Below are 24210 nucleotides of genomic sequence, written 5' to 3'. Positions count from 1 at the left end.
TTGCCAAGAAATATTAAGAAGAGTCAAAAAATGTATGAATAAGGGACTTAGCTTACGATTGAAGAATGAGGTTGGTAAAATTCTATTTTTCTCCCTTCTCAGATAAATGGGATGAAAGCAGTTATCAAACTTTTGCAACTCAGGAAAAATATGTCTTATTCTTTAATGCGACAGAATTCAAATGTTTGCTGTCCATGTTCGATTTGTTAATGAAGGTGTGATCAGTTTATATATATTCTGTGATCAAACATGCTGCAGCTCTTAGTCCACTCTACTTTTCATAATGTTAAGCTTAGCATAAGTTCAGAGAGGCTATGTTAAGCTTGTCTTAAAACCCTGCTGAATCAACCAAGCTCAATAATCATCCCCCTCATCAGCTGATGGCTTTGCGTGCAATATTTAAACTGCATTAGCCTGCTCGCGGTTGCATTTGCAAGCAGCTTTGCAACCCACTTACACCCTAGCTTCTCCTTGCTGTATCTGATGCAGTCATTGTTATGCCAGTCACAGTGCCTGCTCTGTTCTGTATAGGATGTTAGTGCTGCTCTTATTACATCCAGCTTTCCACATAGAGCCATCAAACCCATATAAATTACTGAAGATGGAAAAAAATTGCTGGACTATAATGGTCCTGATTGTGTTTTTAATATATTTTCTAGTATCCAACAGAATTGAAATATTTGTTTGGTTTCAGTTAAGTTTGATGGGAATGTTTATGTGAATCAACATTGTATGTTAGCTCTATTACTGTGGTGACTGTAGCATCTACTGTGCCACAATAACTGTAACAGAAAAATATGTATTACAACTACAAGAGCAAAGGGGTTTGGGGCAGAGACTGGCAGGAAACAGAGGTTCAAAATTACTAACACTGAAATCTGGGCATGTGGAAGAGTGCATAGACCTCTTTTTTTCCATGTGCCATGTTCCCTGAGGTGAGGACTCAAGAGTTTTTAGTGGTAAACAGAAGTGGCAGACCAAGAAAAGTTTCTCTCCACTGGGCTCTGATGATGTTTGTTTTGGGAGAGATGACTCCATGCTTGATGTGTGTCTTCAGTAGTTAAGAGCTGATAGAAAAGCCATTTGTGTCCAGCCTCCTATCTGCCAACTGACAGAAAATTTCAACTGAGAGAGAAGAAAGCGACCTGTCGGCTGTCACATTCTATCAGCGTTGCTCTTTGCCTTGCTCCACCATTCGTCCATCCTTTTCATCCCTGCAGGGAGTCTTAAATATTAAAAAAAAAACAAAAAAAAAAAACAAACAGAAAGAAATGTAAATCCAGCCAATCATGGACTTTACTCATAGCTTCACATTAGCAAGTGGACAAGATGCAAGTGCAAACACACCAAGTGCAATTACAGTAGCACTTCAGGATGGAAGCTCGTGTGCTGGAGGAGGCTCTGAGTGTGGCACAAGAGAGCAGCGGCGTGTCGGCAAAGATAGATTTACGAACACGGCCTTTCATTTAGATTGTGTGCTGTGCACTGAGACGATGCCTGCCGAAGGGGTTTTACTATAATTAATCATGTAATTTATAAACAAGCAAACAATAATAAATGAATGCAATATAATCAACAGCTTCTGTTTCATGTTTGTCTGTTACTTAATGTAGTAAAGGGAGTTCATTTAAATGTGATCGATTACATGATCTAAAGTATCTTTCTGTTGTGAAGCTTTAAATGACGCAAATGCAGAACGTAAATGAGGACAGAGTTGCATTTGTGTTGGTTTTGGGTGTGTGTATGTGTGTTTGTGTTTTTGCCTTTGGGCTTCTAGTTTGCTCGCGCAGCACTGGCGGTAGAAAGGGGCGATGAAGAGAGATGAGACCAGGCGGAGGGTCATTACCGCGCTCTTTGATAAAATGGAGAACCAGGGGACTCGAGCGAGTGTGGCACACACAGATGTGCACTGACACACATCAAGGGGGAGGCTGTTCTAGCCAGAATTAACAAGTGACTGTGTAATGCCACCACGGTCCCATAAAATCTTTCAATAGACACACATTCTTAAACTAATACAGTGTCTGAAACCAATAATAATTAAATTTCTTTTTATAAATATCAGCCTTACTGATATAGGAATTTTATGACTCATATTCGGTGTCTGATCTAAGAGAAATCTTATAGATCTTGTTAAAGTCTGATATTTAAATATATAGGGTGAGATTTTTTCCATTTCACTTACATAAGAAATAAACAGATTTCCCTAATGTCTGTAATGTGTAGTTATTTATTTACTCAGTTATTCCCTGGCCGACTGTCCTCAGTTAGGCTTGTAGCTGTTTGTGGCGTCCAAAATACATGTTGTTGCAAAGTACCCTCTAGTGGACAAACTATGCAACATCAACACTCAGAATATGGTTGAAGGGTGTTTCTTGCATGTCTTCTTTACTTTTATTTCCACTTATCAGACATTATAAATGCTGATATGGAGATATTGGCAAACAGGTTAAATCAACCAGCTTATCGTTCAGGTTCTACTGATGAGTATTGCTAATCTTAAACTTTGTTTTTACATGTATGTAGGATGTATTCCTGTTCTTACTGCTGTTCTTATCAGTATAAAATTTCTGACATCATAAGTAAAGTTGTTTTTGTGTTAGTCCTTGTATTTAAGGGTGTAAAAAATAATACTATTCATATTCTGTGATGCAGTTTCTTGTGTTTTTGGCTATTCTTGTGATGTATTTTAATACATAATACTAGGATATGTACAGTGTAGTTTAAATGCGTACATACCTGTATAACCCACTGTGCATAGTTTACATTTAAGGTATAGATATAATTATGGTTTTATATGGCACTTTTCTTTTCTTACTGCTATGGAGACGCCATTTGGTCCCAAGGACAAGGTGACATTGTAAAACAGGCTCGCCTTTTCTTTTTTAATATCAATGTTTAAGTTTTGAATTTTTTTTTGATGGGGTCGCAACTAATTAGTAGCTTTCATTATTTATTCATTTGCAGAGTAATTAAGTTGTGAAAAGACATGCGCTGCAGAAATCCAGATTCATTCATTAGTGTCTTATTGTAAATCACAGTTAAAGGCTCAATAACTTAATTTTTTTATGTTAATTTTAAGTTATTTTTTACATTGTAGTCACATCTTATTCTTACTTTAATGTTTAATTTGAGTTTTATGGGAGCTTTTTTAATTATGTAATTCCTTCTAAAAGTAAAAACAATGTGAGACTCATTAATATTTTTCAGATGTCCTCAAGTGTTAAAATAACCCAGTGATTGTTTTCTGAACCAGATTCAGTCAGTAACAAACAACCATTACCAAACAAATGGCTCTGTGGCAGCTTTAAACTTCTTTTCTTCCCTATATAGTTATGGAGTGAAGAATATACGGGACAGTTGTAAATATTTAATATAACTCTGAAATTCTCTTCAAAACAACTGCACACTTCAAACTAGACTCTGCAAAGTTCTCTTCTACAATAATAATCATGCTAAAGACAAGTGGGCTGTAGCTATTTGGCTGCAATTTCTCTTCTCATCTTCGATTTTTCTGCTGAGTCACTGCTCTCCTGCACGAGCTCTTTCTGACTGCGCTTTGTCCTCAGCTACGCCGTTTTCTCTCCATATAACACGTCAGTGTCTCCTCAGTCACTTTCTCTTGTCTCCAGTCTCTGAGGTTTTCACTCTTTTATGAATCTCACCTCTGCTCAGCTACCTTTTTGTCTCCTAAGACATCTCTCTCTTTGTCGAGATTTCAATGTCTTACTCTTTTATCTTCCTTTCCTTTTTTCCCCCCAAACACTATTCCCTCTGGTTAATGGTGGAGAATGAATGGAGATTTGATGAAACATAGTCCAGCTCATAAGATGATACTGCCTCAACGTGAGACTGTTGCTAGTGCAGATGTGAAGGGAGTGCAGTTTTAAATAGACTTTCGTAGAGCACATAACTAAGAGTTATTTTAATATTACAGTAGTTGTGTTAATGCTTTTACATTATTGGTTTTGTTTTATTTGTTTGTCTTTTGAGGGGGGAGGGTGGTCAGAGGCAAAGTGTTTAGCTATTTATGAGTAAGAAATAAACAGAAGCTAATTCACACACACTGGATGTTTTACAGTCGTCTAAAAAATAACTCTTAGTACTCCTGTGAAAGTACATCCAGTCTGAGATTATAGAGTTACCTTTAGCAGAAATAACCTGAAGTAGTAATTTAATCTATTACTTTATCAGTCTGTCACATTTATTGGGGGAAATTTGACCCACTCTTCTTTACAGTGTTGTTTCATGATAAAGGTTTTTGAGGTTTGTGGGATTCATTTATGCATAGCTAGCTGAGGTCTAGACTTTGGGCCAATGCAGCACCTTGATTCTTTTCTTTTCAGCCATTTCAGTGTGCTTCTGTGCTTGGGATCGCTGTGTTGCTGCATAGCCCAGTTTCATCCAAGCTTTAATGGTCAGACAGATGGTGTCATATTTAATTCTTTGGTATACAGAAGTGTTGATGGTCAACTTGATCATGGCTGACTCCAAGAAACACGGCCACTGTGGCTGTGAAACAAACCCAAATCACCTCCGTCACCGTACTTGACAGCATGAGGTGTTTGCGTTGGTATGCTGTTTGGTTTTTGCAAAACATGGCGCTGTCCAAACCTGTAAATGGTGTTCCACAAGTTTTATGGTTTGCTTAGATGCAACTTTGCAAACCTAAGCTGTGCTGCTATGTCATGAACTTTACAGAGCTCAGTCAGCATGTTAAATGTTCGAGTCTGAGATGTTGTTCTCTGGTGGGGGATGGGTAGTTTCTCTTAGTATTGCACAGTTTGAGCACTCTTGGGAAGATTGTGGTGTCATCATAACACACACATACATGCTCAGTCAAAGCCTCTGCTTTTATAGAGGTGTTCACACTTGCTGATGATCAGTTAATCAAGTGCATTTGATTAGCAGCACCTGACTGCTACTTACCATTTTAATTCCTGTGGAAGCAGTAAGGATGTACATAGATGTACTTGCATGACTGTATGCATACTGTATTTTTGTCAGTTAATATTCACCAAGTTGTATTTTGTGTTTTCTCTTCAGTTGTTCAAAAATAAAGCAGTGGAGCTGGGAGAGAAACTACTGCCTGCCTTCAACACACCAACAGGAATACCCCGAGGAGTCATCAATCTCGGGAGGTGAGTCTCAGCACAAGTCATCGCATCCAGCTGTCCTTCTTCTCTGATAAAAGACGATTGAAAGCTATCACATTTTTCTGACATTCAAGAGTGAGCAAAACTTTGTTTTTTTTTTTCTTAACAACAGCCAAAGTTCAACATGCAAGTTGTCATTAAGTAAGATAGATGTTGTTTGAATGTGGCGATAACATCAATTAAGGAAAGCGAAATTGTATTTTCAAAAAAAAAAAAAAAAAAAAAGTCTCAGTCACACAGGCTCTGTTTACTGACAGTGGATCAGCTGCAGGCTAAGCTTCATAATGCCGATGACATTTAGATAAGAATTAATCTGTGCTCATAACCACTTCAGAAGATCGTCTGAATAATATTTGCATGTTTTTAAATGAACAGTGTTAATTTTTCAATCTGTTCTAAACTATTGCCTTTCTAATCTAGAATCTGTGTTGACATGATCTTCTTAATGCCACAGTCATGCAGCACAACTTTGAGCTATTTTCATTTTCAGAGCAATTTCCAGCGTGGAGTTTTGCTTCTCCACTTATTTGGATGTGGGTTTGACCCTTTTTAGGCGGGAGTGGAAATAAAGAGGTGAAAAAAGTGGCTTACAGTTTTATTGTGAGATGGAAATCGGAACTGAAAAGCTTACCATAAAGAAATCTGACAAACTGATGAATGATAACAGCACTCTGTCGGTCGGCTGTGACAGGCAAATTATCATTGCTGGCCTACATTCATGCAACGTGACTATTGTCTTGTCATCACTCGTATGATGTATGAACAACAAAGTGTAAAGGGTACATCATGATGTGAATATGGATCAAAATTACGTGACCAAGTTTTAACTTTCAGACTCTTCTTCTCATTAACTAATCGTATTTTCTTATAAGATACTTCCTGGCACCCCTGTCTTCCACCTGCTACCAATTAACCCACCAGCCAAGCTGGACAGCTGCTGGAAGATTTAATTACCTCAGTCTACAGTTAATTCCTTCTACATTACTAACAGTGCCAGTCGTACAGATGGGCAGGAGGAACCATACTGCCCATAGTGTATCACACAAAAACAAACCCACGTCACTTTGGAAGTAAACATATGCAGCGTGTGAGAGAACGTGTGCACCCTGGGGAATTCGGTTCAGGGGAGTTTCCAGGAAGTCTGTCTTATGCATTAATTGATTTTTTTCCTTGTGATAGATTCTTCTTATGTTTAATGGTATATAGTGTGTGTACTACTGTGTTAGTGTGTGTACATTATATAAAACAGTATGGTAAAACTGATTAACAGGAAGTCCATATGTAGACTTTCTACAAAAAGACACCACTTTTTTTTTAAGTTTTTACTCTTAATCGCTCAGATTATTTCAGTTTATTGTGACAGAAACTAAATATTCTAAATTTGGTTTGACAGAAAGTCTGAACGTGGTCATGATCACTATCATTATAGTAATACGCTCCAGGGAGCCTTCTTTCAGCTTTGTCGAATATTTAGAGGAAGAAAATACGTGAGAAAATAACCTATTAGTTAATAAAATTCTTGATTTTGTGTTTGGGTTTTTTGGCTCTCAACCTTATAATTTAGATTATGCAATAATTCCCAGATTCCCCTTTTACAAATTAACAATGTCACATTTCCTGTTCTGTAGCCAAAAACCCCTTCAACGTGCTAAAGATGTTCTTAACGGCACTTAAAACCCTTAACAACATTAGATGTAGTGTTTAATTCATGTTTCCTGTTAAAATGACAGCGTAAACAATGCTAAAATGATTGCAGTTAAAATCCTACTTTTCCCAAGCACATTATTCTTAACACGTGGTATTGATTTCCATTTTTTTATCTGTTTTTTTTTGTGTTTTTTTTCTTTTACACTCGATTATATTTCTGATTGATATGGAATAGATTGTGTCTGTTAAAGAAGGTGAAAGGGTTAACGGATGCGTGCCAGTGATGTTGCTTACCAGAGACTGCAGAGACTACCACCCTATGCCCCTCCCTCTAAAAACGAATGCAACACCCGCTGCCCTGTACCGAGTTTAAATTGATTCCACTTGAAGCGGGAATCAGATATGACTCAAGCCAGAAGTATTAACGATGCAGCCCCTAAACCTTTAATAGGTGCATTTATCAGAGTGCCAGACTCTTTGATTCCCCTCTGCTCCCACTCGCCAGCCACTTCCCACCATTTCTCTCCCCTTTCTTCTCACCTTCTCAACATTTCAACTCAATTCATTATCCGATATCACATATCCTCCAGCAACTCTTAGAGGATATGTAAAGTCATTCTTTTAATGTATTATGGCCTAACTAATCATTGGCAAGCATCAGTTCACCACACTAAGCTTTGATTTGTTGAGTGATCTTACCTGCGCTAACTAATGGCCCAGCACTACTGACCTTGGTGTGCAGTTTCTAAAACACTTTTCCAGGTTTATATTAAGGCATAGAACTTGACAGTCTCAGTAAGTTTGACATTGAGTATAATGAAACTTTAAACAAACATCAATCACAGCAGTCGAACATAAATTAAAGTAATGGTAGATGATGGAGAGGGCTATTTTTTATAGACTTTTGATTAGTTTATTTTTACCAGACAGAGATCCAAGTTGCTGGGCCAACCCACATCAGCTGCCAAGTTAATTTTATGTATTTTAAAACTACCACCACTATCGGAAAAATAATTTTAAAAATGCACTCACTTGGAGTGTGTAACTACTGGGAATAGTTCTCTAAACGTCTGAACGTTATGTGCTGCAGTTTTTATTTCTTAGGTCAGTGTCATAAGCCGTTTACAAAAAGCACAGAAATGTGATGACCTTAGGTTAAAAATACAAGACTTAATGGGCAAAGAGAGAGTTTCTTAAACTCATTTGACTAAATTGGAATTACAGAGCCTGATTTTTGTCAGTGTCAGTGAAATTAACATTTGTATTGTTTATTAATTTATTGACTGGTCGACAAAATGTCAAAATACACAGAAAAATGCCTGTCACGGTTATGTGCAGCACAATGCGATACAGACTGTTTGTATTCACATAAGACAGACAAAGACGTAACATCTTTACATCACAGTAACTGGTAAACGTTTGGCATTAATGCATAAAAATGAAGAAAAATGTGAATTTATAATTTTAATGTTGTCATTATGATATTAGTAGTTTAATAACCACATATCAAGATCTTCAATTAGATCAGTGCACTTTGGATGGAATGCATTGTAGAGATTGCAGGAGATGGTTACTGATTTCTATCTGAAATAAAAGGCAGAGTCTCATGCATTAAGCAGAGACTGAGTACAGAGAGGTCCGACCAGCACTCAGAGTACTTTGTTCAGCTGCACTGTGATGAGAATATGACGTACCCTATAACATCTGAAGAATCTTGTCTGCAAGTGGCCTTGGAAAAAATGAGATTTGCAAGTGTTGAGCTGGTTCCCTGGAGTTTGGTTTAATGCTGCTGCAGTCACAGTATACCAGAAAAGAAAGCTAGAAAGCTAAAAATGCCTTTTAAACTATACATTGTTGTCCCAAAGTAGTTCTCGTGCTTTAATTTTGTGGAAACAAAACAAGGAAATTGATGTCATGCAAAAAAGTTGTACACAAAGACAGCACAATGAGTAGATTGTTAGCTTCAGATACGGAGTTGCAGTTGGAAAAATTCCAACTATATCAGACTTTGTTTCACTGAGAGGAGATTGATGGGTATCACAAAGTTATCCTGGTAAGCACTCACAAACAAAATAATGTTGTTCTTTCACTTGAAAACCAGAGCAATCCTGTAAAGAGTGAGCATATAGAAAGTTAAAAGCTTTATTAGCTCCTCTTACATCCAAATTAATATGCTTATCTGTTGAGCATGTTTTAGACTGTATGAATAAAACCAAAAAGATTAGGACAGCGATTAAACCCATTACCTTCACAGCATGCCACCAGTGAATGTAATTAATCTGCATTTGCAGTTAGCAGTGTCAATTTGAAGCAGGGTTTTGCTTAAACCCTGCTTCAAAAACAAAGACCCGATCCTAAAACAAAGATCTGAGCATGGTCAATATTTATGTTTTACAGGCTCAACTACATATGCCTGATGCTACAAAAAGATAAGGCGATGTGCCTTAAATTAATAAGGCTTTACTAATTTAAAAACAAGCACATACTATATATAACTAAAGAGAAACACAGGCTATGTGTGCAGTGTCAAATTAGCATAATGACTTAGCCACAGCTTTACATAAAATATTCAAACTCTAGCGCAATAGCAGCAGGTAAGCCTCTCAGAATTAAAAAAAAAAAAAAAAGAGTCAGGATCAGCTAAGTATCAACTGAATCAAAAACAGTAAAACTGACAGGTGACAAACATCAGACGGGGTAACTGAACCGGCTTCTTCTTGTCTTCCTTACCACTTCCCAGTGGGCATTGCATATCTAACCATTCACAAACATGGGCACAGACAGATAAACCAAATTTTGTTATGTTTTATTATAATTTACATGCAAAAATAAGTGATATTTACTATGAATCTCTGTCTTGCTGAACTGTCTATTTCGCGATACTTAGTGGACGTGTTTGAATGTCATCCCTGTTGCAGTGGCACCAGTTGGAGCTGGGGTTGGGCCTCAGCCGGGAGCAGTATCCTGGCTGAGTTTGGGACTCTTCACCTCGAATTTGTGCATCTGACTGAGCTGTCCAGCAATCCAGTATACACGGAGAAGGTTCAGTATATGAATAACCCTTCCTTTGCAATTTACAGCGCTGAACAGAATGTTCTGATTTCCTATTACCACAATTTCTGTGCAAAATGCCTTTCAGCCTTGAGGTGATGGCATAATACAAATTCCCCTTGCCTAATGGCATGTGATTTGCAGGTGATGAACATCAGGAAACTCCTGAACAAGATTGAGAAACCCCATGGCTTGTACCCAAACTTTCTCAGTCCAGTCAGTGGCAACTGGGTCCAGCGTAAGTACTGTATTGTGCATAATACGTAAATATCAGCGCAGATATTTTAGGATACATATACGTTTTGTAATTAAGGGTAAAGTCAGAAAAAAAACGTTAAAAATGAAATTGGGGTCACAGATCCACTTGGGAAGGTGATTTTTGTTGCTTGATATTCACTGTATTACAGTAATTGTGTGTACCCACTGTGGGTCAGGACTACAGGAGTGTGAGGTCGCTGAATGTGGTTTCACATTTTTTTCCTTTTCCGTTTCTCTTTCTTTTCTTTAGCTTTCACATTACTGACAGACCTTGAATCACCTCACATGTCAAAGCTCTGTCAGCCGCTCGCCTGTGTCCTCCACCTATCCACCCTCTTCCTTTCATTTGTAAAACCGGGCTCCTACAGTAGCGAGGGCTATATGACTCCAGTTGCTCTGGGTTATTAAAATGAGAATGAATTCAATTACTTAAGGAAATTGGATCTTTCCGATTTACCTGAAAGAAGCTTGGGGGAAATCAGGTGATCAAACGGTGCCTGAATTGAAAAGGTGGCAATCTGAATCATTACAGAAGCAAACTGTTGTGGGCGAGGATGTAAACGAGGTGAGGAAAACTGTGTATAAATATCAACAGAAGGGGGGCATTTGGCTTCATAGCTTTCTCTCATTTGTCAGTGTCAAGGACAAACACAGCAGCACTGTGATAACCTTGCAGAGAAGTTAGCAAAGGTGTATGTGCGTGCAATGAGTATGAGTGGATTAATGAAGAGTCATACTTGCCTTTTATGTGAGATCATATTCATCTTTTGAATTCAAATGTGAAATTATAGCAGACAAGTGGAAAATCAACAGTCGTTTGTTTCAGTTTCCACTGACAAGCTTGAAGTGCGTTACATAATTTAGAATTCAGCTTCGAAATAAGTTTTGTAATGTCAGTGAACAGAAAGTTGACGAGGTTACAGTACATGAAAGCTACGAGTTATTAACCAGAAAACACAAGAGTACTAACGGATTCTCAACTGCAACTATCACGTTTTAGTTCACGGTAATTGTAAAGTCTTCATCAAAACTTATAGCAGAAATACATTTGAATAACTTTTCATGGTTACATAATCAAATCATTTTAGTTGTACTGGAATTGCCATGAGCTTTGTACTTATTGTGATTAGCAGCAAAGTGTTTATATCTAAAATGAACATAGAAGCCAATGCAGAAGTGACTGTATTCATTTAGGGGGCAGTTGTGCTGATTGATTCTAGTGCAAACAGACCTAATGCTCACTTGATCTATAATCAAAGGTTTTTGGTGATTTTATGATCTCAATCACTCATTTCACAACTTATCTCAAACAATATGGTGTCTACTTTGTAAACTATGGTGTAAAAGCTTAAAGATTAGAGATTATTGACCACTAAGTGATATCACACTGGCTGCGTCTGTCTCCTGTTTAAAGTGTGGTTGTGACAGCACTCACTGTGGATTGGACTGTTCTGCTGAAACATATAAAATACTTTTGCCATCTTTTCAAGAAATTCTGAATTTGTTTAAAAATTTTCCAGCACCTGCAGAAAATCAAGAATAAAAAATCTGTATCCATGCATATGTGTTTGTGCGTGTGAGAGACTTTGCTGAATAACTCAGTTTACCTGTTATTTTCTCCTGTAGATCATGTTTCCATTGGTGGCCTTGGGGATAGCTTTTATGAGTATCTGATCAAATCATATCTGATGTCAGACAAGACGGACGACGATGCGAAGAAGATGTATTACACTGCACTGGAGGTATGGAAATCTTTATTTTTCGGTGTAAACAAAGGAATCAACTTGCTGAAGCATAGCTCAGTTAGATTAAATGATAATTACAGTAATTAGCATACACTTTTAATAAAACAAAGCCCACAAACTGCTTTACACCCATAACAATCAACAGCAGGACAAGCAAGTATGTTGTTTTTACGGACTAGTTGAAGGCTGAGCAAAGGATACAACACTGCATATTATCTTTATCTGACACAGAATGGACTCAGCTGTAATCAGCCGAATGGAGCGTGTTTTCATGTGGTGCAATAGTAAAAGCTGCTCTCCACCATCAGCAGAAAAATATCCATATACTTGAATGTGCATGCTATGATCATGTATAAAATCACTATTAGTTGTCTATTTTCCTCTTTAATGGAGATAATGTCAGAGTAAACCACACTGCCTGTGGCTACAATTACAATATCATAGAAAATAATTTAAGATTGCCACTGAGAATTCCTCAGTTTTCATCAGAGGGTCAAGCCAGAGGCAGAATTACTAATTACAGACTTTCTTTCTCCCCTGTGACTTGGTATTTAAATGGCAAAGGACCCCCGCGCTTTTAGATTAAGTTATATGCTACATGTTTATACAGAGATCTGAGGTGAAGGCATGGCACAACTCATTATCTTTGGCATCCAAATAAAAGTAGAGTTCTAATTAAAACGGTGCTGAATGAGAGAACATTTTCTAATTATGCCATGCCATGATTACTGCTAACAACAGCTAATTAGTAGGAAAATCATCAGCCGCAACCCTCAAGAAAAATGTTTTTTTTTTTTTTCAGAGAACATGGTATTTATAAACTATTTATAACACCCCCTATTTAGCATGAAGTGATTCCCGTGCTGTAAACAAGAATTGCAAGTGGAAACAGCTGTTTTATGAAACAAAGTACTGACAAGAAACACCTGCAAAGAAGCAGAAATGTACAAAAAAGATTCTTGATTCCTTCAGTCATTTAATTTGCAACAAAAGCAATACATTTACTGTGCAGTAGCACTGCAGTAGCCACACTGGACTAATCCCTTATAGAAGTAAAGATTTTCTATATAATCAGACAGTTGCATGTGCCTCTATTCTATTGTAAAGCAGTTATCTTGAATTATCAGTGTCTGATAAAAAATAATCAGTCGTTTTATCTCTTAGTGTGGACCGTGTTAATGAGACGGCAGAGTGGGTCTTTGCAGGTCACGGTCTTTGCATGGTCGGCCGTGGCTCCTGTCTTATTAGCACTGTTATGTTATTACTGCTGGTGGACACCAACTACGTTTGTCGTGCCAAATTAAAAGTATGCATATTTAGTTCACATTCCAGTACCACCCACATACCGCAGCCCTGGTGAATAATAATCACTTTAATCTAAACTGCATGTATCACACCACATCTTGAGCAATTCTACCTTAAACAGAGCTTGGTTCTCTAAAAGAGCTCTTTTAGAGAACCAAGCAGCTATCTTACCAGGTGTTATGTATAAACACTTTTCAGGTTTCAGTGAACAGCCAGTTGAATGATATGCATGCATGGAGTGCAAAGCATATTTTGAATGTATTTGCTAGCTATCAATCCTTTCGCACTATCTTCTCTATAACTTTGGCTGCATTAAATCATCTACAGATAAGTAAACATGACTTTGGACTTGCAAAAAATTCTCCTGCTGCAGATTTCATGTCAAAGTTAAAGATATAATCTTTTAATGGTACTTTGTGCGTTTTCATCTGTCAGGTTTTATCGTAGCATCCAGTTCTAGGTTTGTAGGAACAAACGCCGAGACAGACGGTGAGAAACTGGTGAATAACAAATGTTATGCCTCAAATAATACTGAGTACATAGGGTGCATAGAGTTTGCAGAGAAGCTCTTTACATGCATTTTCTTTAGATCTCAATCCACTGTGATAATAACATAATAAGTCAACATAAACACACAAGCCTGTCTGATTGCTCTAATTTCTAAATATTGCTGAAGCATCACTATAGACATTGCTACATAAACATCTAATTATCTGAGCTAGTCATCTGTAGTATGAAAGTCCCCACCTGCATTCTTGTACAGCAGTCTCTGTACTGTCTTCGTAGCCAATATTGGACGATAAAAAATTTCTTCCTCAGACCTTTAAGACTTTTCAGCCTCCTCTTCTAAGATGTCTGTAAGTTCCCTATGCCGTTCTTTGTCTCTTCATGTCTCAGTCCTTCCGACCTAAGGTCTGAGCAGAGGAGGCAAGGAGAAGACACAAGGAGATAGGAGTCAAAAAGAGATGCCCTTGCTTCGGAGCAGTAATTTTAAAACGATATCTATTAAAGATGACAGGTGGCACAGCTGCTTACAGCTGCTTTTTATGACCTCTGTCAGAGGAGCATAAAGTTCATGAAAAATTAGGCATTTACTCTCAGTCGAATTCATAATGTGACACACACAGTGACAAGAATGAAGGTATGTCAGCAGCTTTTATTTATTTAATGCACACAAACAGTTAGGGGTAGAAAAGTTGGTTGCACAGCTGATCATCGTTTAAATATCTAATACAACTCATGAATACAAATGAACACTTATCATTTGTCCTGCTCTCAACTTGATTTCTGTATTCCTGTCTGTGTCTGTCAAACTTGTGTCACAAAAATTTCGATTTTGAGGGAAACGCTGCTGCTGTATCAATCATAGAAAACTGAAATAAACGGTTAAATTAGTCACCAAATATACTTACCCAAGTAAAGTTTAAGTGCGGTAAAGGAATCGAAGTGCCTTTGTGTCCAGAGCTCCTCCAGCAAGGCTCGTCTCTCCTAGAGATTAACTTATGAAAATTCTCAAAAAAAGCAAAGAATATTTCTGGGTCATGGAGAAATAAAACTAGAGATGTGAGAGAAGACCTTTCTCCTCAATACCTCTCTGGAACTGTGAGGCGTCTGCTTGTACAGTTTAAATCAGACTAAAAGTAATTGGGTTTTTAAGTACACTATATGGACAAAGTATTGGGTCACACCTTTTAATCTTTTGCCAGAGATGTATAAAATCAAGCACTTAGCCATGCAGCTTGCCTTTACAACACTTGTAAAAGAATGAGACGTTCTAAAGAGCTCACTTGTTGCAGAGGTGTCTTTCTATCATAGTACCATGCTTGAATTCAATCAATTTTAAGCCTCCTAGCACTTGGTGCAGAGAGAGGAGCACAAGTGCTTAAATGTCGCCAATGCTCTGTTGACTCAATAACTGACTCTAAAGCTCCTCTGACATTAACATCAGCACAAAAACTGTGTGCAGGAAGCTTTACGGCATAAGTTTGTAAAGCTGAGCAGCTCCTGTGTGTGTAATATGTATGTAGCCCGGTACTTTTGTCCATATCGTATCACTATTAATTGTGAACTCTTATACAAAGAAGTAAAATCTCTGGTGAAAGAAACCCGTTTCCTGATGTTGATCACGGCTATGCATGAATCATATTTAAAAAGGGGTAACTGCTTTATGCAAACAGTATGTGAATGATGGCAGTGGGCACATCAGGTTTAAATATTCCCGACTGCGTATGTCATTGCAGGCAATCGAAGCCAACCTGGTACAGAAGTCGCCTGGTGGACTTACCTACATGGCTGAGTGGAGAGGTGGAATCCTGGACCACAAGATGGGTCACCTGGCCTGCTTCTCCGGGGGCATGATCGGAATTGGGGCAGATGATGGCGCACCGGAGAAGAGGCAGCACTACCTGGACCTTGCCGCAGAGATCACACATACATGCCATGAGAGCTATACTCGCTCAGGTAAATGTCAGGGCTGCTGTAGAGCTGTTTTTTTTGGGGGGGGGGTTTGAAAGGCACAACTGTGGTCTGGACTTTCTTTAGGCCTATGCAGATCTTGCACATATATAAAGACAGAGGGTATACTTTTATAATTTCCACAAAGGCAAAGTAGTCTGCTTGCTTTGGAGATGCTTTTGCACAAATGGAAAATACCAAACTTTTAGCAGCAGTGCCCAGGTCACAGTCAAGTAAATCATATAGGTTTTAAATCTCAGTGAGAACTCAGCTTCTAGAGCTTTCTTCTTTAATAATTCTGTCAGTGACCATTTCCTAGTGAGGCCACTGATTGGCTGTCAAAGAGGGATACCAAGAATTTTCCTATTAAATTAAATTAAACAATGAACCTAAATCCTAACACTTATGCAAAAAGGAAAAATAATTGAGCAGACCCTGTAACTCCCCGCCGGTCTTGACCTGTCAGGTTGCCGAAGAGAATCTGCTTCCGAAGTGAATGACTGTTTTATCCCAAATCTATTTCTCAATTTGGTGTTCATTCTCCTTACAGCCAAGCCAGAGGAATTCACTGTTGTAGCGCACTATAGCTGTCTTGTTAGGAGAGTTTATGGTAGCATTCAGAGTAACGAAACTGAGTCTAGGGGAGAAATATTGTGAATTAAAAGAGCCTTGGGCGTTTTAATTTTGCCCTGACACAAAAGGAGAAGCATTCTTGGTGGCTTCACCTCAGCGGAGCGACGACAGGTCTAATAAGGAGCAGCAAAGAATTAAACTTCTCAGTTATTCTGTAATGTCTCACAGCTGTAGGGCAGCAGCCAGGGAGCCTCAGAGTTTGTTTGATACTGATAATAACAGCATGTTGAAATGTATTTGGAAGAAAGAAAAACGGAGAGAATAAGAGAGGCAATAGGGATCAAGTTTAGAAGAGTAAACACTGTGATAAAACCTCCAACGGCAAATTTGCTTTGGCTCCAGCCTATGAATGAGAATGTATATGGCTGCACTCTAAAGATGCACCCAGGGGAAAAATGCAATAAAAAAAGATCATATAAGCAAGCCTGCCCACATGCATTGGGAAGACCCTTGTTTGATTTATGCCTCAGCATACGTCTTGGCCCTGACAATAATCTCCCCTCCTAATTTCAAGCTTTTTTTTTTATATCCTTCCACTGTTGGGTGGGCTGTAATGATTCATCTTCAAGTGCTCGTTCGCCAGTAAGCTAATGTGACTCATCACATAACAGGTTCCTCGATACGCTTTGAACGCATTTTGATCTGCAGGCCCACAAGGCTTCTCTGGCTTTCTCTTCTATAGTCAGCCACCAGGTTTTTCTTCACTCATTACAGGAACTGAATGGTGCTTAGAAGCTCTCGGATTAGCTGTCTACAGGAAAGAGAGAGAAGTGAGATTTGCTCTTGCATGCACATAAAGTGGCTGCCGTTAAGCTGTGTCTTAAATACCGATACCATAAAGACTCCTCCTGCTCCTACTTTTGGAACTCTGCCATCTTCACAGCATCGAACTGGTGCAGGGAAATGAGGACCTCAAAGGAAGCAGTAGGAGATGAAGAGGTTATTGCGGTCGGAGTGTGTGTGTGTGTGTGTGTGTGTGTGTGTGTGTGTGTGTGTGTGTGTGGATAGATAGATGGATGTACCACAACTGCAGTCATAATCACCTTTATGCTTTGAAAGTTTAGTAAGATTGTCATTCAGTGCAGCTGCGATTTAGTGTGAGCAGCTTGACTTCATGTTACTTCTGGTTTAGTTTTGCATTAGAGGATTCTTTTATTTATTAATGTGTTGTACTTCTACCTGCACTATTCACACATCTGCTCAACCTCATATAGACTTTAGGGAGGTGACAAACATTGTTTATGCATCTATATTTAAGGGTTTTGGGGGTTTTCTTTGCTGCTACAGTGTAACTTAAATCACTTCAGACTTGATTTTGCTCCTTTATGCTTAGTATAGGTTAGAGAAGTAGTGAGTCTGTCTTTCAGTTTGCTTTGTTTTTTAATTGAGTAGCATCCACTGGAGTTCTCTTCTTCTCACACTGTTGACTTTGAAAGCTTTATCAATGAAAATAGTGATTCAGCAGCATCCAAGTAGTTATTAATTCTTCTGCTTCCTTTTTCCCAAGCAGGTGGTGTCATAACACACTGAAGAATTTCTTGTTTGAAGTTGTCTTCTTCTTTCGTTTATTACCACTTTATACAGTGATAGACCTTTAGTGAAGTTTGTGTGGAACATTAAACCATTTATTACTTTGATGTTTTTATGTGTTGCACACTTTAATGAGCCATAATGGCCCAGAATGCTCTGCTCCTACTGTTGCTGCTCTCACAGCAATGTCTTACAACAAGATGGGGGAGTTTTTTGGGACCAATTGAATGCTGCCACTTCCAACACGTCAAAGAACCTGTTTTCTCCAACCATATTCATGTTTTCTAAATGGCAACACGGCCTCTAAAATATGCCAGAATAGCAGAAAAAATAGAGCAAAGTAAGCACGTTAGGCAATGTTTCTAAATTTAAGATGTTGCTATGCCAATGCTCCTGTCCAGACCTGAGAAAGAACAGATTCCTTTGTGCTGTTTCTTAAATAGAATTTCTTTGCTATGTAGTCTTGAATTGTGGTTGAGATATAATGAAAGTGAAGATAAAGAAAAGCCTACAGACCATCTGACCAGCTGTGAGGATCTCATTTAATTTTTACCTCAAGCCTTTTTTAAACTGAGAATAAGGACTGAATTCTGTATGAAGGTGATGTACAGCAAAGAAAGAACACTGAATCATTGTTTTCATCGTCTTTTCTGAACAATTTTAGACTATAAAACTAAGCACAGATCTGTTGAAAAACTTTTCATTTGTACTGGCGGAAAATCATCCCACGTCTTGTCTTTGTATTTGTCTCCATCAGCTACTAAACTGGGACCTGAAGCGTTCAGATTCGACAGCGGAGCTGAGGCGGCGGCAACCAGACTGAGCGACAGATACTACATCTTACGACCAGAAGTAATTGAGAGCTACATGTACATGTGGAGGCTAACCCACGACCCCAAGTACAGAGAGTGGGGCTGGGAGGCTGTTGAGGTGGGATCATCAATTCAGCATTAATATTTGCCTTATCTGATCTGTATGAATACGAGATCACACTGTAAAAGCGATGGTTTTCCATATTGAAGCTGGCTATGTGCCAGAGTAGTTCCTGCCTTTGAGAAGTTGCCAGGCAACAATAAAAAACATGAATTTATATAGCATAATTTTGCAACCATGGTAACACACGTGCCTAATCGATCAGAAATGTCTAATGTAGGGAATAAAATAGATGTGTAGGTGGGTTTGTGTCTCATTGTTTAAATCTGTGCAGTTCCCTCGTTACAAGTGAGGCAAATGTATCAACGCCATTACAAAAACACCTAAGTGAGCTGTTAACACATAAAAAAAAAAAATGCTTTCAGCTGCTCCCTTAGTCACAAAGGGGTCACCACAGCAGGTAGCTCATCATATTTGATTTGGCAGAGTTTTACGTCAGAAACCTTTCCTGATACCGTTCTTCCCATTGCAGCACTCAAATGCCTTCTGTAAAGTTGCAGTTACAAAAAATTCCCCTTGGAAAGCTTCTTGAGACCCCAAACATGAAGATAAAGAGAAGGCAATCAGCAACAACCAAACTATCAGTATTTCCAGTTTCTTGTTTATATTAATTTCATTTTCTGTAATATTTCTCAAAATTACAATATGTCCAAAAAAATGTGTCTATTGAACATTTTTCGATGCATAAACTGCAAATAAATAGCACACTGTTTTGCCCTGGGACCTCATCACGTGAACAGCTGTGAGGAGGGGAAACCCCGCTTGGACACCCGTGGGTCCAACATGGCCAGGCAGTCAGAGAAATCTGCCCTACGGTGAAGGATACGACTTATCTGCCTTTAGCCTGTAGCTATAATGCTATGTGGATTGTGAGCAATCATTTTCTTGAAACCTAATGATGTCATTAGAGGGAGTTTAATCATAATAATAATTCAAAGAACTGAGACAGTTTTACATCTTCAAGTTAAAAACTGATAGAAAGTAAACAGAGATTCCACTGCATTTTGTCGGTGGAATCTTAGGAAACAAAGTAAAAATTCCAAAAATGTGCTGCATGCAGAGTGCCCTCTAGTGGACAAATTATGCAACATTGACACTCAGAATGTTGAAGGGTGCTTCTTTTATTTATCAGCCATTATAAATTCCAAAAAGGACAAATTGGCAAATAGCTAATATTGAGCAATATTATAGGACTGCTGATAAAAAGATGTGGTTCTAGTGTTGAGGAGGGGGGTTAAAAAAAAAATAAAAATGGGTGTATGTTGGTGACTATTGTGATCCCCAGCGTTGTTAGTTAGTCACCATTAATGTTTGAAGCTTTTCAAAGCTGAGGAAATGCAAGTCCAAGACAGTCTTTAGGCTTTAAAAGTCGATATGAAGTTATTTATTCTTTGGTTCCAAACAACTGAACTATAAAGCACACATGAGGCCAGTGCACTACAAAAATAATTTAATGGTTTATTTAAGCATCAGAAACTGCACAGTGTAATTTTGTCCCCTATATCCTGTCTTATTACTGGCTTGAATTTTCATTTTATAAATTGCACTCTCCTATTATGTCAAGCCCCTTTAACACCCTCAATTACCCCGAACTGCCTTCCTTGATATTGTGTGGCACTATACATTACCTTGTAGATCAAGCAATCCCACTAGCAGGAGGTGAAGGTTGTGCAGGGATCACTATTATTAATGTGGCAATAGACAGGACATTAACTGTAGTAAACTGTAGAGGGCTGCCATGAAAGATTTAGCATTAATTTAGTGCGCACAGAAGTGGAGAGATCAGGCTGACGAGTTTGACGGGCCTTTAATTATCGGGCACAAAGGTTGAAAGCGGCGCACGACGCTTCTCTTCATGAACATCAAGCATTAACACGTCAGGGTCTTTGTTAATTAGCACGTATAAGGCAGCCCTTTGTAGCAGGGGTAATAATGAGCTAATCTGCTTGGCTAGCTCAGCCACTCTCCATTAGCCCTTGTCAGATTTAGCATTGCTTAAGCCTCAATTGTGCAGCTGGCTGAAGACCGTGGCATGCTCAGTCTTAGCCTTTCTGTAGGTGCACATGGACACAGTGTTGTTGAGTAAAAGATTTTCTACTCCTGCTCCAACATTTGAGAAGAATAACTGATTGGTTTACTTCTATGCTCTGATTTGTTTGAAGTAGATTTTGTGAAATGCCACATTGTGAGATAAACTGGAGATGGTCTTCCTTTTTTCCACAATAAACATGCCTTGTTCCTCTCCGCCTCCTGCCAGGCCCTGGAGCAGCACTGCAGAGTGGAGTCTGGCTTCTCTGGGATCCGCGATGTTTACACCACGAGTGTCAGCCATGATAACATGCAGCAGAGCTTCTTCCTCTCAGAGACACTTAAGTAAGCCCCTTTTCCTCTCTATATCCCCACTGGTGAAAGAACCGGCATTTTACAATCTACATGCATAAATTATTGTCAGTTTAAAAGTAATAGAGGATGTTGGGAATTCATCATAACCCATTACCTGTTCCGTCCATGAAGCACACTCATGCTGTGAATGAGACACACTATTTTTTTTGCAGGCATAAGAAAGGATGATAAATAGGTGGTGTGCAGTAGGATGAATAAATTTTACCTCCCCTCATTCCTGGGTCATTAAGCAAAGTAAACCATTCGGGATCCAAAGTTGTACTGCAGCTAGCAGCTGATAAAGACCTGTTTTCCTCGGGTGCATAAGGAATCATTAAGGTTCTGCCGGACAAAGTGCATTGTCAAAAACTGTTTTAACATAATAATGGCAATATACCGGTGCAGTTAGTATGTTTACAGTGCCTGCAGTAGAATCTCATCAAGATTCTCATCTACACTAAATAATGTGGGTTATTTAACAATGAGCACGATTGTTTTCTTCTTTTTTTCAGCTCGAATCTTAATGTTAGAAACAGTTATATTGCAAACTTAAAGGCCCTCTGAGAGTTTCAATTCAAACCAGAGTAATGGTGTAATAATTTAGTACTGGAAGATTTTTAACTGCACTTTGTACTGCACTGTTGACTTTCTTGTACTTGCAATAAGGGTAACAAAGGATCACATAAAAACAGGTTAATCATTTTGGAAACTACAAAGAATAACATGAGAAGACTGATTCCACTCTAATGTCCATAAAGGGAATGTGATGCTAACTCGGAGAGACAAACAGAAGGGCTGGCTTTGCTCAAATTTAACAAAATCTGCTATCAGCTCTGAGATTATCAGTGCAGTGCTTTACTGATCTATTAGATCACCACCCAATGTAAGGCTTATGCAACAGTTACTGTTTTACAAAGCAGTAGAAAAAATAGTAAAGCACATCATTATATTTTGTTAAGATGACATTTACTTTGTCTTCCTGAACAAAAAATAAGTTTTATTGTTGGAACGTTATCAATGATTAATTTTTAATTTCTCAGGGAAGTGCAGTGCACCGACTCAAATGCAGGTATAAAAATGTGAATTCAGTTTATTTGCCTGATAAATAAAAATATAATTTTTGTTTTTTTAAAATAAGTTATTGCCAACAAGCTGCTGTTTCTTGGAAAACAGACTTCTATTTATCCAGTATCGACTGAATTAAATGGACATTCTTCCTGTGTGTTCAGGTATCTGTACCTTCTCTTCTCTGACGATGACCTTCTCTCCTTGGAGGACTGGGTCTTTAACACAGAAGCCCACCCGCTGCCTATCATCCGCAATAGCTGCCTGCAGGATGATGCAACACAGGAAAAGACGGTCTCCGAATAAGACTGAACACCGACGAACAGTTGGGACAGTTAAAGACATCTGCACACACACAAACATAAATATCGCAAACACCAATTCAGTGCAGGTTCCGAGTCTTTTCAGGAGCGTGTTACGGACTCTCGATTCCTTTCCAGTAAAGGATGTTGTCGTTTTACGCTGTGATTGTAAATCCTTTTGCCGGAGTTACTTCCTGCTGGCACTTCTATTTTGTGGACAATCAAGACAAACATGACTTTCATGAAAAGAGCACCTTTTTTTCTTTCCTTCTTTCCTCTGTGAGGAAACCGGTTTAACTTGCAGACCCAAATGTATGGGAGAGAGGGGGGATGAAGCGTGGGCCATATTGTCGGAAAGAAAGAAACACACAGAAAACCACTTAAGTTTTGCTCCTTAGTTTTGCTGTTCCTTTAATCTTTAGTGATCAATGATTTCCTGAGAACCTCTCAGTGCTTTTTTTTTGTTTTCCTTTGTGAGTACACACTCTTTGACCAAAGGTTTCTTTGCATTGCTTTTTCCCCTCTTTTAATGTGTTTTTGGTGAGATTAAGTGGAAAGTTAAACATTTACAGTGAGGTTTGAATATTGACTAATGTACAAACATGAAATCTGACTCTGAAGTCCACCTCTAAACTGATGTTGATGTCACGTTTCTTACGGAAACAAGTTCGAATGAATTTTCTAAAGTTCAGAGGTGATCAGGAAAGTGGTCGTGTCTTATGCATCCAGGGACCATTTTTTTTAAAGAATGATGTTGGGTTGTGTTTCCACAGTGTGCTGTTATTTTATCCAGTTTTTCCCATCAGGACAGTGCTTTCTCTGTCCTTTCAGATAAAAGTGACAAACGCAGTAATGTCAGTTCTGTGACTGTAAAAGAACCATAAAGGAAAAGAGTACATTTGCTCTCCAGCTCCAAATGGGTTTTCCTGTTTCTGTTGTAGTTTCTTCTGCTTCACCCTGCCTTTACATGTGAATCCAAATGGCTGCCAATACCGATGTTAAAGGCAGTTAGTCTGCAGAGACGTCATTTTTCATCACTGCTGTTCCGCACAGTTGTGGAGCGAATGTGCTGTATATAACGGATGATTTGAGTGACCCCATATGAGCTTGTCTTGACGTTTTTCTTTCAACTATTTTGTGTCTTTTTCTTTTCTAAACTTCAGTGATTATTTTTTTTCTGGGTTCTCTTTTTATTTGCTTCCCTCAGGTGTTTCAGTAAAAAAAAAGGGAAAAAAAACTAAAAAGTTCTGATTTTAAGTCTAGTTATTGCTGATATTAATTATTGTTATTACTTATTCTTACTGTTTGATTTTAACTTTCATTGTTAAATATTTTCAAATACTGATTAAAAACTGTGCAACTTTGTACATTTAAAACGACCGCGGTTGCCTTGTCGTTATTGCTTTACTGAGTCTAAAACGTTTTGCTTTTGTTTTTGCTCATTTTCGACAGCAGGTAGCAACAACAAGATAAAAGAAGACTGGAGTCATCTGCTGCTTAGATTTGTTTCAGGATTTTCTTGCAGGAAGTTCATTACAGATTTAATTAAAGGGGGACGTCTCAGGGTTATGGAACGTTCCAGCAATCAAAACCAGAAAATGACTAATGGGCTTTAGCCATTACACCTTTTTCAGCGTGTCAGGCCAACAAAGCAAGATTTAATATCATCCTCCCCAAATGATTTAACTCTACCTGCTGTCAACTGAATCCTAATTTCTGCATGATGGCTTGAAGTGATTTCACTTTCCC

The 24210-nt window shown here is 38.5% G+C and overlaps 1 protein-coding gene across 1 annotated transcript in view; it reads left to right on the top strand.

Moving 5' to 3' along the window:
• The window catches only part of LOC134636746 (mannosyl-oligosaccharide 1,2-alpha-mannosidase IA), a 183868-nt gene extending 160036 nt beyond the window's left edge, over positions 1 to 23832 (top strand). Inside the window, exons 5-12 of the mRNA XM_063486872.1 lie at positions 5047 to 5141; positions 9722 to 9845; positions 9999 to 10092; positions 11739 to 11854; positions 15403 to 15622; positions 18537 to 18709; positions 20970 to 21085; positions 22324 to 23832. Coding sequence (XP_063342942.1) covers positions 5047 to 5141; positions 9722 to 9845; positions 9999 to 10092; positions 11739 to 11854; positions 15403 to 15622; positions 18537 to 18709; positions 20970 to 21085; positions 22324 to 22465 — 1080 coding nt within the window. The 3' untranslated portion in view covers positions 22466 to 23832. The remainder of the gene's footprint in view (positions 1 to 5046; positions 5142 to 9721; positions 9846 to 9998; positions 10093 to 11738; positions 11855 to 15402; positions 15623 to 18536; positions 18710 to 20969; positions 21086 to 22323) is intronic.
• The last annotated feature ends 378 nt before the right edge of the window (positions 23833 to 24210 follow it).

This window comes from Pelmatolapia mariae, linkage group LG10_11 (genome assembly GCF_036321145.2).
Source record: "Pelmatolapia mariae isolate MD_Pm_ZW linkage group LG10_11, Pm_UMD_F_2, whole genome shotgun sequence".
In the NCBI taxonomy this organism is placed as follows: domain Eukaryota; kingdom Metazoa; phylum Chordata; class Actinopteri; order Cichliformes; family Cichlidae; genus Pelmatolapia; species Pelmatolapia mariae.
This window is presented reverse-complemented; position numbering and strand designations above follow the sequence as displayed.